This window comes from Pezoporus flaviventris, unplaced genomic scaffold, assembly GCF_033815535.1.
Source record: "Pezoporus flaviventris isolate CSIRO_AGI_PZ_B2104156 unplaced genomic scaffold, CSIRO_AGI_Pfla_v1 ptg000001l, whole genome shotgun sequence".
NCBI classification, from domain to species: Eukaryota; Metazoa; Chordata; class Aves; order Psittaciformes; family Psittacidae; genus Pezoporus; species Pezoporus flaviventris.
Window position 1 is genome coordinate 17,362,992 of NW_026892549.1, and position 21,538 is coordinate 17,384,529.

General features: G+C 44.3%; 1 protein-coding gene across 1 annotated transcript in view; it reads right to left on the reverse strand.

The window, feature by feature from the left end:
- Nucleotides 1-11,981: 11,981 nt before the first annotated feature.
- Nucleotides 11,982-21,538, reverse strand: part of ACVR1C (activin A receptor type 1C) — a 36,660-nt gene continuing 27,103 nt past the window's right edge. Inside the window, exons 4-9 of the mRNA XM_061446272.1 lie at nt 20,809-21,039; nt 20,411-20,578; nt 19,712-19,868; nt 18,876-19,000; nt 18,015-18,145; nt 11,982-17,710 (exon numbers count right to left, since the gene is read on the reverse strand). Coding sequence (XP_061302256.1) covers nt 17,585-17,710; nt 18,015-18,145; nt 18,876-19,000; nt 19,712-19,868; nt 20,411-20,578; nt 20,809-21,039 — 938 coding nt within the window. The 3' untranslated portion in view covers nt 11,982-17,584. The remainder of the gene's footprint in view (nt 17,711-18,014; nt 18,146-18,875; nt 19,001-19,711; nt 19,869-20,410; nt 20,579-20,808; nt 21,040-21,538) is intronic.

The window sequence follows — 21,538 nt, forward strand, 5'->3', positions numbered from 1 at the left end:
CTCTTCTAGCAGATCACCAGGGCACTTGGTATGTGTTGTGCTCATAGAAGAGTTAAGAATTAAGCTTGGCAGTTAAAGAAATCTCCTTAATTTCTCCATTCTTGCGCACAATTCTCACCAAACAGCTTCTTCTCTCTGCAATGATTCATCCTTAAAGCACTACTCGCTTCAGACACTTGCCTGCATTCCAGTTGTTCATTCTCCCACTTGCTCGACGTAGCCTGCATTGCTCAAATTACCTTTGTGAAAGATGGGAAAATAATGCTTTCTTTGGATAATGGTGTTAGTGCATGACTTTCCAGCCACAGAGAGGAAAGCAAGAACTGAAAGTCACAGACTGAGAGCAGGAGCTGAAAACTGCAGAGCAAGAGCAGAGCAATGTCTGCAGCTTGTGTTTTGGTAGGGAGCAATGGCTTACTCAACAAAGCAGTTTTGGGAGCAAACACCAAAGTAAGCACAGGGTCTGAAGAAATGAACATGAGGAGCTACCACAGAAGAGCCATGGACAGGCACAGTGCCAGGGAGAGCCTTGCCTAAATATCATCCTTGCATCTTCCTTGGCTGGCCAGGGCTAGGGGAGGATGATGGGAGCTACAGGAAGGCAGCTGCACTGTGCCTGCCCAGCGCATGCACTGAGGCCATCCGGGCAGGCAGGTGGGGTGGTCACAATTACCAGTGACACCCCAGGGACCCTCTCATGCACACCCCCTTGGCAGGCTATGCCAGCAGCCAGGGAGCTGAGCCGTCCGTCCCCCTGGAGCAGAACGATCCCAACCGGGATCTTGCTCTGGTCTGCACAGGCTAGAGCATGGACTGACACACGTGGCAAGCTGTTGCTCTAAAATCAAGTTTTCTGACAGGGGTTCTTCTCTTCCAAAGGATTTTGTCCCAGCAGCAAACTCATTTAGGAGGTTTTGTCACGCTGAGGATTTTTTGTTGGGTTGTTTTTTCATTCCAGTTATCATCTGACCTGTTGCTCACCAGAGCCTTGTGCCCCTGGCCAGCCAGCATTGCCTGCTGCCAGTGGCCAGGAGCAGCCACTGAGAGAGGCTGGACATCCTGATGGGACTCATCTGAAACACACTGACGTTTTTTGCTGAGTCAGCTGGACAAACACTGAGGACTAACTCTACAAAGGAACCAGAGCTTTTCCACAACTAACCTTAGCTGGCATTTGAACCTTCGCAAGGGAAAAGCATGGCTATTGCTGCCAAAATAGAGAAGTAGTAAAAATGTACAAGTTACATTCCTTTTTCTCAGTAGAGACTTTTTATGCATCTTCATGAAGTATTGCTACACTCAGTAGTAGGAGACCCACCTCCCAGAGAGAGAGGTGCTCCATGGGGAGAGGGCAGTTCAGTTTTGTCTCTGCTAACCTTGTGGAATGCCAGTGCAGCCTGTTGTAAGCTGTCACAACAGATTAATTCAGAGGTGATTCACATGCCTTTTATAGTGCTCTGCCCCTACAAGTAGTGATGGAGGAGGTGCAGGGATGGGTGTCCAGCTGTGACCAAGAGAGCTCACCCACAGAAAAGATAACAGCTTTTATGTAAGGGACCGTGAAAAGCAGAACAAGTTTGTAAAATTAGTATAATTTTAAAAAAGAAACCCGTGTCTTCTCTTATGCTGGAAACAAGTCTGGTTTTGGACTGCAAAGCACTATAGATCACATCACAATCTTGGCAGAAACTCAGAGTAAGTAAAACAATGAACACAGGGGGATGGGACATTCAACTAAAAGGTAAGTAAAATTTAACTCCCATGAGTTATATAACACAGGAGGTTTTTGTTTGCTTTTTTTTGCACAGCTGATTTTAATCATATTTCTGACTCACTAAGTTTATTTTCTTACTACTACTTACCCAGCCCTTACTGCGTCACCTCACTAGGGAGGAGCTGCCTTCCCTCTCGCTCCTTGCACCACTGGTCAGCACACGTCCCATGACGGCACCCACACAGGAGAGCCACCAGCTACTCCTTCCACAGAAGCAGGATCCGCATCTATCCCCACATCCTTCTAGCTGCTCTGCCATGCCCAAAAGGACAGAATGTTTCACACACATTTCAAAGTGCTTGGACTGTTTTCTTGGTAAAGATCTCCCTCACCTTTTTTTTTTTTTTTTTTAATCTTGTGATACCTCATCTTGCCATCAAACAAAATTCCCAGTAATTTTAGAAGCAAAGTGAAATATTCTATAAGAATGATAGCTATGTGCTATTGAAAAATACCGTATCACTTTAGAAATGGTCAGAGCTGGAGATCAGATCTGAAATGACTTGGCAAAGGCACAGAGTCACTCACATCCCCAGCAGAGATGCCTCATCTGTCTGCTCATTGGAGTATGGCACCTTGACCAGTCAGTCCTGCCTTGGCACGACTTGCAAGTCCTGGGGGTTAGAAAAAATAGCACACTCCTCCCTGTGCAGGACGGGGGTGCACGGCCTCCCAGGAAAGCTGAGCTCTGAGCTGAAACCTGTCCCTTGAGACCATCCCACCACCATCCCTGTCCTGGTTTCAGCTGTAACAGTTATTTTTCAATGAGAATTAAAGAACTTGTGCTACATTGCTATCATCTCACAAAAGATTTTAAGGAAAAACAAAATCACAAATTTTCAAGAAAAAGGAATTTTTGCAGAATTGGTTTCCACCAGTCACCACCAGTGATTGCTGAAGACCCTGTCTAGGTGCTGGGGACACCAACTGCTAGCCATCCAAAGCAGCCAAAGAACAGACCTTGATGTCTCCTGCAGCCTGCTAGACTGCCCTTTGCCTCCCTCCTGTGTGGGCTTTTTCAGCTGAATGTGTGCATGTATGCTGGCTTTAGAAGTGGGGTTTTCTGCCAACCCAGAAAGAAAGGCTGCTGGCAGACCAGCACTTCTGCTTCCTGACACCCAACTTGTAGTCTGACGAATGCCAGATAAAACCCCCATTTTGCAGGAGGTATTGGTGATACAGCAGACAGGAAAACAGTATCTTCCTCTTTTGAAGAAATACTGGCAATGCTTTGGGATAAGTAATGAAAAGTGGGTTGGATTTGTTCTTATTCCATAGCAGTCCTGATGCCTTGACACAGATGATTTCTAACTCCCTCAAGCCTTTGCACATGTTTGAGCGTTTATGTGAAGGATGTTGCCTACCTGTGCCTTCCCAGGGATCTTGAGGAGCTTTGTTTCTTTCTTCAGACAAAGGCTGGGTTAACCTGTTTAAAATATGGCCATTGGAACATTTTTATATTTGGCAGGTATCTGCAATTAAAAAAAAAAAAAAAAGAAATATATTCTAAGCCAAGGTCAAATCATTTCAATCTGCGGGTGCTATTGGCATCATTGAAGTTCATGTTTCTCCCTCATGCTCTGCCCTTCTGGTGCTCAGGAAAGCATTTGCTGGAGCAGAGGAACTCCTAATGCCAAGAAAATGTTGTCATGGGGCTTACCCTGCTCCAGGGGATCCGCTCATTACCCTGCATTCCTGAAGTGTTGGTACATTCCCATCTTAAATACTCATCCCTCAAAACCTCAGCATCTTGCAACAGAGGAACACCCTGTCCGAAAATACCTGATCCACATAGCTGGAGGGTTTATGGCTGACATGGATAAGGCCCTGCGGTCCCTGTCCCTCTCCTGACAGACAGACGGGAACAGATGTATGTTGCATGTCACAGCAGCACCCCAGGGATGGTTTGACATATCTGTCCTTTGCCTCTGAGATGAAGAATGAATGTCTGGACAGATCAACGGGGAACCCCTCTGGGTTAAGGGAGCGGCACTGACCCTTCTCACAGTTTATATATCTCACTTGCCTTCACCATGGTACTTGTTCGGGGGATAAAAAAAAGAGTTAAAAAAGTAATGCACAACAGGGAGAAAACTCTCCTTTTTCCTGAGAGCAGGAAGCTGTGCCTCAGGGGTGGCGTCCGCTTACTTGCTAAAGCATGCTGTGTAATGCGGTGATGGTGGTGACTCAAAGCCTCTTCCCCTTTTCCTGCCCACAATGACCCTGCTAAGTGCCTTTGAAAACAAACAAAATGCATTTCAGTTCCTCAGTCAACCCTCGTTTACTTTGCTGAAACCGAGTGACTCATCTCCAGCCAAGCTGAGAGGAGAAACAATCTCCCATCAGAGCAAAACGTGGGACCTTAGAGGCTCTTCAGACAAGTCAGCTCAGTGCTGAACTCCCAATCAAATTATACACAATGACATACAGGTGCCAGGCAGCACTGCCGCTAATGTCAGTCTTGCACATTAGACCTCTCTAACGCGCTGTTACTGTTGACAGATTAGCAATATGGTGCTATGAGCGTACCATCTTTTCACTCCTCAGATCTCCTCCAGTGTGCCCATGGTGCTGATGCATTCTGGGCAGACACAAACTCAGGAAAGGCTGATGAAGAAGGGAAGAGTAGAGAAAACATATTGCCAGGGCTCTCGTTTCCTCCTACCTGTTTCTGTGGCATGAAAGCAGAAAATCCTCATCTTGAATCCTCAGACCCCAGAGAGCTGCTTCTTTGCTCCTCCATGGGGATCTAGTCCTTGGTCAATCCGCACCTCTGCCCCTCCAGTCTCAGAGCTCCCAGGCTCTTTACAGGCATCCCAGTTCCCAGAAGTATTTCCAGCATTGATGTCTGCAGAGGAACTCCCTGTCACACATCAGTGCAGACCCCAGCCTCTCCAGCACCTCCAGGAGCAGCACTGCTCAGTAACGGAGCTTGGGCACTGTAGGCTCTGCTCTTCCCCACCACCCTGCAATAGCTCCAAATCATGCTCTCAGCCCTGGATTCAGGGCACAGAACCCTCCTGAAGGACCACAACCCTGAGATACCTTTGGGATACTTCAAGTAGCTGCTGCTTGATAGCAACATTATCTGTCAAATCAAGCTTCTGCTTTCTCAGTGTTGCTACTTCCATAGGTTGGACTTGGCTTCCCAAGCACATTCAGTTTCTGCTCTAACCATTTTCCCTTCTCTTTATACAGCTTATGTGAACTACAAATTTCTAGCTGTTGTGAAAGGAAACCTAAACTGTCATGACACTAAGGGACTGGTTTTGCATTTAAATAATTGGATGGATGCCCACAGACTTAGAATTGATGAGCATTTAATGAAAAGAGAACTGGGTTCTTCAGTGATCTTGCTGAAAATTCAACCTGAGGATGTTCCTGCAAGTTGGTCTAATGTGAATAACTGCAGATCTTGTGATACAGACTCATAAGAGTGCAAAGCCCCTCTTTGAGACTGTGATGAAATCTGCCACATGGTTTGAAACAGTCTATATTTTTAGAATGAGGTTTTATATTGTTACACTTCAAAATGCAGACAAACCACGCAAGCTGCTTTAAGCAGCTAGTCCTTTGTACTACAAACTTTTCCACTTGATAAGTAACTGGTAAACCATGCGATGACTCAGAATAACGGTTTGAGTACTCAAATGAGTATCACCCCACAGGTCTCTCAGCATAGCTGATGATCTACCCCATGTACTTTTCTCTGCTTCCCTAACAATTTTTTCAGAATACCAAATTATGAACTGTGGGGCTGATTTTGAAGAAATCTTCAACCACAAGCTGCTTGCTGAGGGTTGGAACTGCCCTGAAACTTTAGATTGCTGACCTCTACATAGCCTGAGTTTCTGATTCTGTATTAGCTTTTCAAACATTCATGAAGTGTAAAATGGCAATCCCGAGCAATGATCTTGGTGACTCACAAGGAGGCACAAAAGTACAAAATGTAATCAGTTCTAAGTAATGTTAAGTTTGATGGCTTTGTAATGAAAATAACTGTGGTGCTTGAAGGTAATTGACACAGTTTCAGGCCCTCAGGACCTCAGTACAACAGGTGTGAGAAAAGCAGAATAGAAGGACAGGACCTGGGGATGGGGAGTACCTGGGACTAGCAGATGTCCAGGGTGGACACAGTTTAACTGATAAGTAGAGGCCAGGATGATCGCTATGTCTGTAAGCTTGTTGGGAAAAGTAAACGACCCTTAAAGACCACCACATTTTTGTATGCATGCCGCCGGAAACTTTTTGGAAAACGATGTAATATGCTCAGTGACCATATAAGGATGACCTCTATAGCAATTCGGGGACACACGTTAGGAGGAGCTATCCCCCGTGTCTCCCGGCGCCGCAATAAAGAATACCTGCTTGTCAACTTGAAACTCTGCTGGCAAGTTTGTTCCTGGAGTTTTCTCCGAATCAGTTTATAGCCAATAAATTGCCAGCACTTCTCATTTAACTTACCAGTGAAATCAGAATGGGGATTTTTGTAATGAATCAAACCTGAGAAGCAATACAGGAATACACCAGATAGACTCTTGTACAGCTTAGCAGCTCTACCCCCTCTCAGGAGCAGGTAGAGGGCACCCCGCTGCATGTATACACAATATATATAACTGCTTGTTTGTAATGGAAGATACTCAGACAACTGCAGTACCACTGAATTGTAGCATCCTATTTATACTGCTGTCTCCTGAAAAGATAATTTTCATCTGTGTCCATCTTCTTTGTTATTCAAAATAATCTCAAAAAGGCTTAAAATGAAGTAGACTTTAGTATTTCAAATGTTTAAATGAGTAGATTTCAGTATTACATTCTCACACACACTACAAAAACTCAGGTGAGTATCAATTTGATCTTAAATTTTCCCATAGTTTTGCTAGCATTGAGACACCAGTCAGAGCAAATCCCTCCTGCAATGTAGTTTTGTAAGTTATGGCTTCTCTCAGTCCAGCCCAGAGGAGAATGAAACAAATCACGTGAACTTTGTTTTACCCGAAGCCTGTTGCCGTTCTGCATCCTCACCAGCACTGTTAGAGAGGGTGAAGTTTTTACAATAAAATAATCATATAAAATAGTAAAATGATTATATTTGAGAAATTTATAAATCAATAGTGAGGCTTTGTATATTAGAAGACTTTGCCATTTTGTATCATAGTTACTCTGTAACTACATGATACAATGGTAGTCTTGGTAGCAAGAGATAACATAACTGCATATGGTGAGGGGAGTATAGGTGTATGTATTGTAAAACTCTACCCAAGCAGAACCTAAGTTTAAGATAGCCAAAAAGGGCATACCAGAAGCATCCTGGTGAAGATAAGAGAACGCTAACGTCCGGAAGACGATTGGGACCTGGCCAAGTAGAGGAAAGGTGAAAAGGACAACCTGAGGAAGACTTCTTACTTCATATGAGGAAGACTCCTTAATTCATCAGGGCGACCACCAGAGGGGGCGGCGCAAGCGCAGAAGAGGCTAATGTCGTAATAGACTGATGTAGCAATCTTTGATGCATATGTATTAGTCAATGATGTAATCTGTGTTCAATATGTATTAGTTACGAAATTTTTAGTGTATAAATTGCGAACGCGATGTGACAGGAATCAGAACCAGATTTGGGTGCGTACCCCTGGTTCCTGGCACCTCAATAAAGCACCTCATATAACCATTCCGGTGGTTATGTGTCAGTTCTTACGCCAACAGCACAACCCAGCACGGAGCGGGTTCATGGAGCTGTTTGCCCATGACCTGCTCCTGCAGAGGTTCCTTCATCCATGAGAGAGCCTGAAGTGTCAACATATCCAATTTTACCTCCTGGGATTTGTTCTCTGTTTCACTGGAAATAAATTTCCAGAGAGCAAAGATGGGCGCTCCTGCTAGGGCAGTGCTGTGAAACACAAGTGCTTCCCAGCAGGGAAGTTCAACCAGGGCAAGTGCAGGGTCCTACACTTGGGTCAGGGCAATCCCAGACATACCTACAGGCTGGACGGAGAAGAGATTCAGAGCAGCCCTGCGGAGAAGGACTTGGGGGTGTTGGTTGATGAGAAAATGAACATGAGCCGGCTTCAGTGTGTGCTTGCAGCCCAGAAAACCAACCGTATCCTGGGCTGCATCAAAAGGAGCGCGACAGCAGGTCGAATGAGGTGATCCTGCCCCTCTACTCTGCTCTCGTGAGACCTCACCTGGAGTATTGTGTGCAGTTCTGGTGTCCTAAACATAAAAAAGGACATGGAACTGTTGGAACAAGTCCAGAGGAGGGCCACGAGGATGATCAGGGGACTGGAGCACCTCCTGTATGAAGACAGGCTGAGAAAGTTGGGGCTGTTCAGCCTGGAGAAGAGAAGGCTGCGTGGAGACCTCATAGCAGCCTTCCAGTATCTGAAGGGGGCCTATAAGGATGCTGGGGAGGGACTCTTCATTAGGGACTGTAGTGGTAGGACAAGGGGTAATGGGTTCAAACTTATACAGGGGAAGTTTAGGTTAGATATAAGGAGGAAGTTTTGTCATGGTTTAAGCCCAGCCCTTAACTCAGAACCACGCACCCACTCACTCACTCCCTCCATTCTTCCCCCTGCCCTGCTTCCGAAGGTGCGGGGAGGAGAATCAGAAGAATGTAAATCCCATAGCTTGAGATAAGAACAGCCCATTGTACCATTTGCTTTTCCCAGAGGCTGGTGCATGATAAGGGATGTACATACTCAATGCCATCCTATTTGGCCCAAGTGTCTATAAGCTTATTCAGGAAATGAGTTCCATTGTCTGACTCAATTCTCTCTGGGGTGCCATGTCACCACAAGACTTGTTTCTGAAGGCTCAGGATAGTGTTCCAGTCAGTGGCGTGAAGCACAGCGTGTGTTTCCAGTCATCTGGTGATTGCTTCCACCGTGGTAAGCACATGGGAAGTGAGAGTGGTGAGGCACTGGAATGGGTTGCCCAGGGAAGTTGTGAATGCTCCATCCCTGGCAGTGTTCAAGGCCAGGTGGGACACACCCTTGGGTGACATGGTTTAGTGTGAGGTGTCCCTGCCCATAGCAGAGGGGTTGGAACTAGATGATCTTGAGGTCCTTTCCAACCCTAACTATTCTATGATTCTATAAAACACTGTCCTACCATCCAGACTGTTGCAGCCACAGGATGCATGGGCAATGACAAAGTGCAATTAAATTGATGCCAAATAACCAAGAGGTAATCAAACACTTGAGCAAGAGATTCTGCCTCTGCAGCATAATAATGCTCCAGCCTAATGACTGGAGACTACTGATTTTTGCTATTTTCTCTCCTTTTTTTGTTTTCTTTTATGAACTTCCTATACATAGCTTAGGCTGTCATAATCTCACACACTTTCTAAATTCCCACACACCATCAAGCCCAGGAAAAAATAGAATATTTGAAAGAAAACAAGATGCAACAGCTTTCCAAAATCCACAGTCATTTGCCAACAGGACTGTGCCATTCCATAGCTGTAAACTAAATGATGCATTTCCCAGCAGTGACCGGGGGTGCCTGGCACGTCCTGTGCAGATGCAAGCTCCTCTCCACCATGCACACACATGCAAGTACTTTGTACTAATTAGCACACATGTCTACATCCTCCTTGAGCTGCTTAGAAAAGTCACAGAAAACTAAACTTTACAACTTCTGTACCGAAACAAAGCCTCTCTGTACTGCATGCTAAGTTACTGCAGTTTCCAGTCTGACATGTCTGTGAATTCAACTCACAGCTTGGGAGACAGGAAACACCAGCTTCAGAGCTCAGAGGTGAGTTGCATCCTTACGAATGAAAGAGCAGTGGTTTGTGTCTCAGCAACGCTTTACATTCAAGCTCGCTGTTAACTAACTCTAAAACGCACAGAAAAGGATGGGAGACTTTCCTCCAAGCACAGCTCATGCAAAGCTGCCTGCTTCTGAAGCACCCACCCTTCCACGGCTGAGAAGCCTGCTGAGGTTCTGCCCACACTCACATTACAAGGGAAGAAGGAATGAGTGGGGAGCCACCCTCTGCAGGACAGGAACCTGTACCTTCAGGGACTCATGAGCTGGCTCTTCTCCTCTGCTACCAGGTTTCTACTGATGAAACAAGGAGGCACAAAAGTACAAAATGTAATCAGTTCTAAGTAATGTTAAGTTTGATGGCTTTGTAATGGAAAATAACTGCGGTGCTTGAAGGTAATTGACATAGTTTCAGGACCTCAGGACCTCAGTACAACAGGTGTGAGAAAAGCAGAATAGAAGGACAGGACCTGGGGATGGGGAGTACCTGGGACTAGCAGATGTCCAGGGTGGGCACAGATAAACTAACTGATAAGTAAAAGGACAGGATGATTGCTATGCTTGGGGTGTTAATAAACCCATCAAGCTGGTGTAAGCATCTACTAGGGAGTACCTGGGACTAGCAGATGCCCAGGATGAGAGCAGTTAAACGAACTGATAAGTAGAGGCCAGGATGATCGCTATGTCTGTAATGTTAATTAAGCTTGTGGGGAAAAGTAAACGACCCTTAAAGACCACCACATTTTTGTATGCATGCCGCCGGAAACTTTTTGGAAAATGATGTAATATGCTCAGTGACCATATAAGGATGACCTGTAGAGCAATTCGGGGACACACGTTAGGAGGAGCTATCCCCCGTGTCTCCCGGCACCGCAATAAAGAATACCTGCTTGTCAACTTGAAACTCTGCTGGCAAGTTTGTTCCTGGAGTTTTCTCCGAATCACTGGTGACTCCTGTGGACCTGGTTTACCTAACAAAAAGAAAATTAAGATTAGTCCTTTCTCTTTTAGACCAAAATTCTCCACCAAGCAGTCTGTCATGAGCACTTATTCCCAAATGAAAGCACTTGGCATTTTGCTGGTGCTGCCAGGATGCAGCAGACAGGGCATGGCACCTGCATACTAGAGCTCACATCTGGTTCACTGGGGCAAGTTGCTTCTCTTCCATGCGTGCTGGAGAAAGGGATCTCCGAGGAGCATTAATTTTTCAGGCTGCTGGAAGTGCAGCATTTCACCCTCCCAGGCAATAGGACACCAGCCCTGGCCGGGGACAGCAGTCAATGCTCGCAGATGAGCCACAAGCCGCTGCTGTTCCACTGGGGACCCACTCCAGAAACTTTCTGGAAACATGCAGTTACCAAAAAGTGAGAGTGTACTTACGATCCCACTCTGTTGCAGAAGGACTGAAATCACACGTAATTGCCTATAATACAGTGTTCCTTTTAGGAAGAAAAAAACCAAAGCCCACAGTATCTTTCAAAAGCCATGGAAGTCTCTCTTGCGTAGTAGCATGGCGGATTTCATTTTGACATGTCTTAAATTTGAATAAAGTCTGACTTAAAGCCCTAGGCCATAGTTACTTTAGGGGAATTTCCAAGCGAGCTGACTACAGAATTGAAGTGCTCTGTGTGAGTGGGTGTCACTCAGATTTATGCCACTGGAAACCTAAATAGCTGGAAGAGTGGGATCCAGGGACTCTTGTATGAAAGGGAGCTCAGAGTTCACATCAGCACAGGTTCAAGAACAAGGTGCTAAGGCCAAGAGCAGACTCTCCTCCTTGCAGGTTGAAGAAGTAAACCCTTTTCTCAGGAAGGATGTTTTCCAGAATGGGAGAGAAGCTACTCTTTTGCAGGCACAGAGGCACAAGGGTGCAAGGAACACCCTGGTTCAGCACCAGTGCTTACTAGCTGTTCACCTCTTTTAGAATAAGGGTTCATCATTGCTATATAAGCAGAAGCTGGATGTTTTGTGAACCACCATGTCTGCTATACACCAGGAAGAGCATGCACAAGGAGGAACAGCAAGGCAGAGCTCACACACCATAGCTGCACAGGTCCCTACCAGCACAGGAGTCTGGAAAGCACGCAGGACACTCTTCACGCGTGACTTACTCCCCATTTCACAGCACATCAGCCAAGACAAGCAATAGGAAGCTGAGGAAGCAGTGGACAGAAGGAAGTTGCCCCTTCCCAGTCTCTGCAGAGATCTGAGAGCCCCATGCTTGATGGCAGCATCCCCCAGCCCCGCTGGGTGAAGGGCTGGGAGCACATGCCAGCGGTAGAGTTTGGGTTCATGTTTGAAAACTCCAGTGTCACAGGTTACCTGAAACAGCCCTCAGCCCTTTTCCCCTCACATAAATAAACAGTAAAACCAAATATTTTCACACTTCATGGGAACACAATGGCAGAGTGTGCTTAATTTATTAAAATCACCACATCTTTCCCAAAGTATACCAGTATGTAAAATATGCATACAAAATACAACATTGAAACAAATTATTTACATCCAGGGCAGCTGCAATATCAAGCAATAACTTTAGCAGTAGTTTTGAAAACAACTTGCTGCAGTGTACACTAGAGTAGATATTTCACAATATGAAGGTTGAATTTTTACCACTGTACTGCTATATGAAGTTTTAAGATATTACAATACTTCCAGATAAAATATTAATGCTCCTTTAAAAAACAGACGACTGAGAAACTGATCTGTAGACTGACAAAACACGCATTTCTCTTTGGGGACTGAAAACCACAGCAGATTTAGACGCAAATATAACAGCTACATTCAAAATACATTCAATCTATTTATGCCAAAAATACATTCAGTTTAAGTTATTACTTATTGCACATTTCTTATATTCTGTAGAAATATATTGTACCTCTTAATGTGTATTTCCCATACAGTCATAAATTGTACTGCCTGTTAAAACAGAACACAGATGTCTTTCCCTGAAAACTTCACACAGATTGGGGTACCCTGCCACATAGGTATGATACCTGCCACACCACTTGGAATCACAGGCGCACAGCTGGCACTGCCATGGTTCAATTCATGGGAGAAGACAAGCTCTCAGTGCTGCTGCTGGTAGCACCCATGCGCAGTGGCACAAGGTTCCACGTGCAGGCCAAGGAACAGCTCTGCAAAACTGAAGCTAAACCACAGTAGGAACTTTTGAGCCATAACCTTTGTGAACATGCATCACTTTTTGTGCACCTATATCTGCACACCACAAACAATGTGGTAGAGAGTCTTCCCACACATCCTCCCAGTGAAATCTGTGGTACGGGTGGGAGCCATGCAGGAGCACTACCTGACACAGACAGAAATCCTGGTGCTAAGCATGTCCACATAGAAGTGAGGCAGAGTAAGATGCCATTCGTAGCATCAACGAAGGAAACACAAAAACTTCCTTCCTATGAGCAAGGATGTGCCAAGGACATCCTTGAGCCCACCAACAGCCACATGAGATCCAGACAGAGACTGCAAGAAGATCTTGATCCTTTCAATGTTAAGAACCCGCTGTAGGGACTAAACATATTTCTAAAGAAATTTATTTATAATTCCTGGACCTCTTGCAAAAAAAGAAGTGACGTAACAATGACTGAAATATTAAAGGATTCATTACAGGGTTACATGAGGGAATGATCTCAGTTAAGTGCAAATGACTATAAAAGTAGCAAAGTGCAAAATAGATTAGAGTTTCGATTTCTCAAGGGGTACTTGAGGGGACCACTTAAGGAAACAAAAAATTAGGTGCTTGAGATATGGCAATTAACTTTCCCTTTCAGTTCATATTCCATGCATTAAGGTTTATGTTGTTATTAGAAGTGAATTTAAAAGACTAGTAACTCCTCCAAGCTAGAAGCATCAATTAGGAGAGGCTGAATGTGGTGACAGGTCTTGAGCATCCTTGAGCTTGGAAACTTCTATGAGCTTAAGAATTTGTGTTTTAAATGGAGATTAGCAGGAACATCAGTAAACTCTCAAGAAACCTAATGCTCCCTAAAACCACGAAGTGTCTCAGCATAACCTCTGCTCTTAAATTTGAACACAACAAATCTACATTGAGGGAAAAGACCACTAAAACAAGGGTTCTTTGGTTTTGTTTAAAGGAGTGTATAGCTTACAAACATCTTAAAGCCCAGTACAACATCAACCCTTTGGCTCAGTTATGTTTAGCTTGCTAAAACATACATTCACCTCACAGGAAAAAAAAAAAAGAAAAAAAGAAAACCAGTGCAAAAATATTGAGCTAAGTTAAAAGCTAGGGCAAACAGACCATAACATCTATGCACAAGAAAAGACTGAAAGTATTCCCGGGGCTGGAGCTGCGAGAGGTGCAGCCCAGTCAGACAGACATGGCCTAAAAATCCACTACTCCATAAGACTGACCAAATAGATAGGAAAAAGCAAGTGGCATTTACAACTAAAAAGAAGTTACTGATGGTGGTTACACTGGTGTCTGAAGCAAGATTTAACTGGAAAAAAGCAAGGGAAACAGGCAGCAACCCAGGGACGGTATAGCAGAGGAATGCAAGCTTCTGCCTATGTCGTCCCTGCACATCTTGTCCAATTTTATTACACCACAGTGCAAATAAAAACTGGGTGAGCTGCAGTGTAAGGGCATTGTAACAGCCACACGAGCCTTGCAAAGGCAGGGACCATATTTACTGCAGTAGCTACAACAGGCACAAATGCTTCCGCAATCCCCAGAGCAGGGGAGGGCTTCAAGAAACACCCAAGCAGCTGCCAGCAGCACAGCAGTGGCAGCACCAGATCCACAGCCTCGAGCAGGTAGTACTGTCCCCGCTCACCAGTCTACCATCCTGCTACCCAGTAAACCTTCCTGGAAACACCTCCTAGCTCTACAGAGTGGGTCACCAAAGCGTTTTATGCGAAAATGGTGGGGTTTTAATTTCACAGCATGACTTCAGTCTAGCACAGCTCCTGACCCAGAGGAGCTTCTGCATAGACACCAAATTCCTCCACCATGCAATCCACTTCCTGGGAAAGAATCCCCAGGAGCAGTTATCACATACAATTTAGAGGCATAGATACTTTCAAAGGATACTAAGGGTAAAAAGTGCATAGGACAATTTAAAATGGAAGAAAAATCTCTAGAAAGCATTCTGACAACTCTCCCTGCGAAGCTCAAGGAATGCCTCCGTTTCAGGCAAAAAAACCCTGACATGTTTTAAAAGTGGTGTAAGAGGAACTAATGGTGTCCGTTGGCCATCTTGCGTTTTGTACAGCAACTGGTTTTCACCAATGGGTCTCAATGCATCGAGACTGCTACAAACATCACAGGCTTTCCAACCAGATGGTTCCTTTACACTGGTCAGCAAACACCACTCCTTCCTGAGCAGTCATGAACCTGCTCAACCACAAACTGTACTGCTAACAAAAGGTGTACCTGCTGTCAGCGTATGGGCAAGTGTACTTGGCCTCCTTTTGAAACTGCAGTATTTTTTTGTTTTAAAATAATTTCCTTCAGTTATTTCAGAACTATTTTAATCAACTACTTCTGTTTCATTATTGATCACTCCAGCAGTGCTGTGATTATGCAAGTGCATCACACTGCGAGGAGCAGACATCCAGGAATACACTGGAATTGTTTCCAGAGTTCCACTGGCTAGCTGTACATGGGTACCCCATACTAGCAGATCACCCTAGTAGCTTGAGTAGGCTTCACTCTTTGATACATCCTCCTTTTGTTAATTGTTCTAAATGACTCAGTTTAATGCATATTTTAACACACTTCTCTGGTTGGTCACAAACATTCGATTCTTTTTCTCTCAGACAAGCTAACTGGGTTCACAAGCACCAGGAGCTCTGGAATGACAGACCATTTCCTTTCAGGCACCTTCACAAGTGCTACAGCAATTCTGAAAAGTGCATCTCATCTGCACATTCTACACACTTTTGAAGCAGCAGTCCTAATACTACTTAAAATTACTTTTATTTCAGGGGATAAGACATTTCCTTTTCCCATTTAAAATAAATCTTTGATTGCTCCTTTTTAACATAAGGAATTTTTTTCAAGCTATATTCTATAAGAACAAATGCTGGATCTTTTGTTTGCAAATATTTTGATACTGAAGTCAGCATCATGCTTCGGATCATGCAGTTGCAACAATCACCCTTCCAACAGCTACGGAAGAACGCATCTGTTGAGCTCCCTGGTGTAGTTTATGCAGTTGAAGCACACAAGAATTAAACCTATAGGATGGCTTTGATTCCGTCTCAGAAAGCATACTGGAGAAAAATCTACTAGCAATTTAGTAGAAATACTCCACACCTTTCAGCTAACAGACCATGCAAAGACTTACAGTATTTAACACAAGCAGGAGTGACTAAAAGTTATGCAAACAGGTAAATGGCATTAGAGCCTATTTACAGCACAGTTAACATCTATAAAGTGTCCATAATGTCCTAGTGTCAGGATGAAACATGGAGTACTGATACTGCTGAGCATCCCACTCAGTAAATGTTTAACCCATTTTTCCATGTAAAAGCTCCAGTTCAAGAGGTTACATGTCAAAGATTGATCTTAAATAACATACTTAGCAAACAGCTTGCTTCCACAGAGCTGCCTGTGCTACACTGAATTTTTGCAAAGCTTTACTACTCTGGAAAGACTTCTGGGCTTAATTTCCATGGACCATTCAGATTCAAAAACATTTGAAGAACCATATTATTATGAAATGTATAATTTTGGCTACTAAAAATATTAAAAATATTAAAAAATACACTGTATTCAAATGTGTGGACCACGGAGTGGGGCAGAATCCACAAAATGCCAGAACCTCAGTGAATTCTGAAAAAAAACACCCCACTTTCAATAGCTTGCAGTATTATGGAAATGCCATTAGACATGTTTATACTTTTCTCCAGCCCGGCGCTGTTACAGAAATCCATGCGAAGCCTCTGAATAGGCTGTATTGGCTTCGTGCAAGGACATCAGCGCTTTAGATTTACATTTTAACAGATCCCTAGGCCACAACAGACAACAGCAACAGTGACCTAGTCCAGAGTGCAGGTACATTTGAAACATTAAGCCTTGGTCACTGCTTGCATGGGCACCCCCATATCCTCCAACACAGTGAGGTGGGTGCACAGTATGTCACTCCAGTGAGAAACTAACCTTTCTGACAGGTTTCAGCTGTCTCCCAAGGATTAATTTTGTTAAAGCTTCCCCCTAAAACATCAAAAGGCACTAAAAAAATGTTACCAGTGGCAGATTGGCAAAATGTTGTTTAAAAATATATACTCTCTCAGATTAGGTAGAATTCCTCCTATTCCACCCCTACATATCTATCAGAAAAGTATTGCCTCTATTATTTTTCCTACTACTAAAAATAAAAATTGTCTCTTAATCAATATGCTCAATAAACAAATGAACAGAGTGAAATAACTCCAGATACTAACTATAATATAGTATATGAAACCGAGAAAATAAAAATAAAAGTTAATAAAAACCTGACTAGATGCTTTTGTTCACAACATACATACTTAGTAGAATTTTCATCTTTTTTATTTGCTTTGGTAATGATAAATAGAGTATTTAAAAATACATTTTACTGACAGGCCCTTTTCAGATACCTGCATAAAAATATGTAAAAAGCTGGATTAAATTTGGTCTTTTACTTGGTTTGAGGATAAAACTTGTTGTTTCCCTTGCAAACAGGCTTTAAGCAATATTAGTTATTTCCAGTATGTTTGGGGTTTGAGTATGATAAAAAGCACAATAGCAGAAGGTATTTTTTCACTGCTGTGGTGTTTTAAGCTCCTTTATGCAATTAGCCTAGTGTCTAATATTAGAAAACCAAAGCAAGTCATTGACTTCCTGTATAAAACACAATCTACGAGTCAAAAGTTGCCCCTTCCAGTGGCCGAATACGAATCTAGATGTCAGTGCTCTGGTTTGAGCACTTAAATACTGAACTATGTTATCTGAGGTAGACCAAACATAAAAATAATGTCACATGTTAAAAGGTGAACAGAAGAATTCATTCCCCTCTTGTCCTCCAGGGAGCTCCATCAGGCTTTGGAGTCCTCCTGCACACAGAGCTGCGAGATGGTCTTCTTGATACGCAGCGCGGTCAGCCGCGCAGCGCTGTTGGCATACCAGCACTCACGCATTATCCTGCCCATCACTCGCAGCGCCTGCAAACAAGAAATTAAAAGAACAGGTCAAGAATAAAACCATCACCTCCTGCTTTTATTTTTTAATAGCAATACCCTGAGATAAAATATAGCTCTCCGAAACAGTAATCCAACAGCAGTATCATGGATTAAGACCTATATTTGAGAGAGTTCAGCACTGGGTGCAAAGACAGTTTGTATTGATCTGGGAGCTGAAAAAGAGCTAGACATCTGAAACACATTTACATTCAAAAGAGGCTGGACATCAGAAAAATTCCACCTTAATTTAAATATGCTTTGTAATAAACAGGAAAACTGCTTTTACCTCACAGCTTTGCCACTGGTTTGGAATATTTGGTCTGAGCTTCTGCTCACAAACTACCCTTCTCATGTCTTCTATTGAAGGATCAGAAGGCACAACATCATAGTAAGGCAGCTGGTATTCCTCAATGATTCCTAGGAAAGATTTATTGTGCATGTAACACAAAATCCAAAGTAGCTGCTCCAGAATAAACTCTAATTGTTTTTACAGGCAATGGGAGAGAGCAGAGGAATATTTGGGACTACACTGAACAAAAGCTCCATGACAGTTTTCTATTACCACATACTGCCAAGATAATTGAGAGTGCTTTTGGTTTATTAAAGATAAAAGTGGTCTGGACTGCAAAATTAGTTGTGTTCAGCTCTGAGGTCCCCAACATAAGAAGGATGTGGAGCTGTTGGAGCAGGTCCAGAGGAGGCCACAAAGATGCCCCAAAGGCTGGACCACCTCTGCTATGGATACATGTTCAGAGAGCTGCGCTTGTTCAGCCTGGAGAAGAGAGGCTTAGAGCAGCTTCCAGTTCCTAAAGGGGCCAACAAGAAAGCTGAAGAGGGTTTTTTTACAAGGGCAGGTAGGGATAAGACAAGGGGGAATGAATTTAGACTGATGAAGGGGAGATGTAGATTAGATATTAAGAAGAAGTTCTTTCCTGTGAGGGTGGTGAAACACTGGCACAGGTTGCTTGAGAAGTTGTGGCTGCCCAGTCCCTGGCAGTGTTCAAGGCCAGGCTGGACATGGCTTGGAGCAACCTGGTCTAGCGGAAGGTGTCCCTGCCCATGGCAGGGGGGTTGTAACTGGGTGATCTTTAAGGTCCCTTCCAACCCAAATCATTCCAGGATTCTATGAAAAGGCCAGAAACCTCACCCCCAACAGAGCACCTTCGGGCTATCTCCCAGTATACTAGCCCAAGAGAGTATATGTCTGCACGCTTGAAGGACTCGAAGATGTTCATGTTCATTGCGTCATCAAGTATCTCAGGAGCCATATACCTTTAAAGCACACAAAGGTTAATTTGCTGGAGCGTGTACATACGAACAACTGCAGCTGCACTGCTGCATGCTGGAGCCAGGGAGCAGCTGGTCCTACTGCAAAAAAAGGGAACAGAGAAACTCCTTTGATAGCAATTTTGAGTGTAAGAGACAGAGTTGTCCTGGGTGGCGAGTGTAACACTGAGAAAGTCTGAGACAGTGCTTCACACTATGCAGTTCAAGTGACTGTTACGAACTAAGCCACCTGAAACCCCAGGGACAGACAGGGATGGGCTACCAGTAGAAACAAATCATGTCCTCTCTTAAAGGCACTGGTCTCCAGCTCTGCTTTGCTGCTTGCCTTTCACCTTTCACTACCAACAGCTATGCTGGTGGAGGCAGGCAAATCACAAGAGCAACACTACAGCTACCTACATCCACACACGTTTCCATGATTCCTCATGGTGCTGGGCATGATGCACTTCCTGGGCCCCGCAGCACATGGGGTGACCGACACTAGACACCCACGCCACAGAGCACATGTGGGCTGCTGTGTTCCATCCCATCCCAGGGCTGGCAACTGCCTTCTGCACCCAGCCAGCAGGGACAGAGGGCTTCGGTCTGTTGCCAACACTTGACATGCCAAAAGCAGAGGAGGAAGTCATCAATGGAGGAAAGGGCCGAGGGGCACAGAGGAGCCATCCCAGCAGTCAGCAGCCCACCTTCACCCACCTCCTGGTCCCAACCCGGGGGTTCTGGGGAATGTCAATGGTGTTCAGCACCGAGTCGTGCTTCACTGCCAGGCCCAGGTCTGCTATGGCGCAGCTTTCGTTCCTCTTCACTAGGATGTTTTTAGATTTCAGATCTCGGTGAGCGATTGCTGGCTTGCCTGTTCACAGAAGAGAAAGCACTGTCAGTTTTGATAATAGTATGAATTTTAACATAACGAGCAAGGAAGAAAACCCATTTTTGTTCAACTTTGTTACTATACCCTGTGAGAAACCACTGAAGCCTATTTTGTACCAAGTCCAGCTCTGCTAAGTGCCTGCAATTAAACAAACAAACAAAAAAAAAGCCCTTGAGGACATTTTTGTCCCAGCATTGGTATTTCAAGAATAAAACACAAAAAGAGAAAGTGGCAAGTTTACCCTCTAAATTAATTCAGCAAATCCTTCACTGGCACTCCCTTTTAGCACAGCTGCTCCCATAGGCACCCGCTTTAAAGATGTAAAAGGAGAAGCAGACAGAGAAAGAGGGAAGATGATACTCCTATTCTCTGTTGATACTGTACCACACTCACGCTAATACTGTGTCTTGCAGTTTAACAGTTTGTAACATGCCTTCCTATACCATATCACCCATAACCACTTTTGCAAATACTGCTGAAGCTCCTTCAAACACCTGAAGTACAAGCGGAGGGGAAGCACTTGCCTTGTGTGCCAACGATCTCCATGTGGAGGTGTGCCAGGCCACTGGCCACTGACAGCGCCAGCTTCACCATGCCCTCCACTGTCACTGTGCCTCTGTTCAGGTAGTCAAACAGGGACCCTTGCTCGTGGTACTCGGAGACAAGCCAGAGCTGTGTCCATGTCCCGTTATCTATCCAGAGGAAACAAGGTTATTCAGCTTTAAAAAGAATCATCCGGGAAAAGCTTTTCCCATTTTGTGGCCAGCTCAGACATGCAAACGAACAAGTCTTCTGGCCACACCATGAGGAAGGAGCTCAAGGAAAGCTGTGGCTTTCAAAGTGGTGTTTCAGATGGGAGTCAGGGCAGTAAAAGCAATTCCGATACAGAGACCTGGGATTTCCTGCAGGACTCACAGCGTACCCTTGTTATCGGCCGCAATGAAGCCCAGGATGTTCTCGTGTCTCAGCATAACCGTCTGATAAATTTCTGCCTCACGGAACCAGGATCGCTCATCTCTAGAGGAGAAGATTTTCACAGCTACATCTTCCCCACACCATTTTCCACGCCAGACTTCACCAAATCGGCCTTTTCCCACAATTTCCTGCAGGACAATAGTCCTCGCGATGGTTCTTTGTACGAGCAAAGGTAAACCTAGTTTAAAGAAAAGATATGAGTATTTGTGACATAGCAGTGATCTATAAATCCTGAAGCTGGACATTTTTCAGTGAGCTGTTCTCAGGACTTTGCTTTCAGAGAGTACCAAGGGAATATCTTTTCCCAACAAAAATCTCCCAAAATCATACTTTTGAATGTTACTTGCCAGATGAGTGCACATTATGTCTGTTACTAGGTATAACAGTGTCACTTCTGAAGCAAGCTGAAGAGAGCCCTCTGTGCCACCAGCACCGTGCAGACTGAAGACCAGAGCACGGTTTTGGAGCATGCCAAGACCTGAGCTACTTAATTGAGTTTGATATGGACTACTGCTTGTTTTGCAGTCAATTTGTTCTGGGTGAAATTTTCAAAAGGAAAAATAAATTATTGTGGCAGTTTCATTTTGCTTTGCTGGCCATAAACTCCTTCCTCATTTGACCTGATACCATGCTTGTTTGGGGCTTAAAATAAATGATTGGGGCTTTTTTTGTTGTTT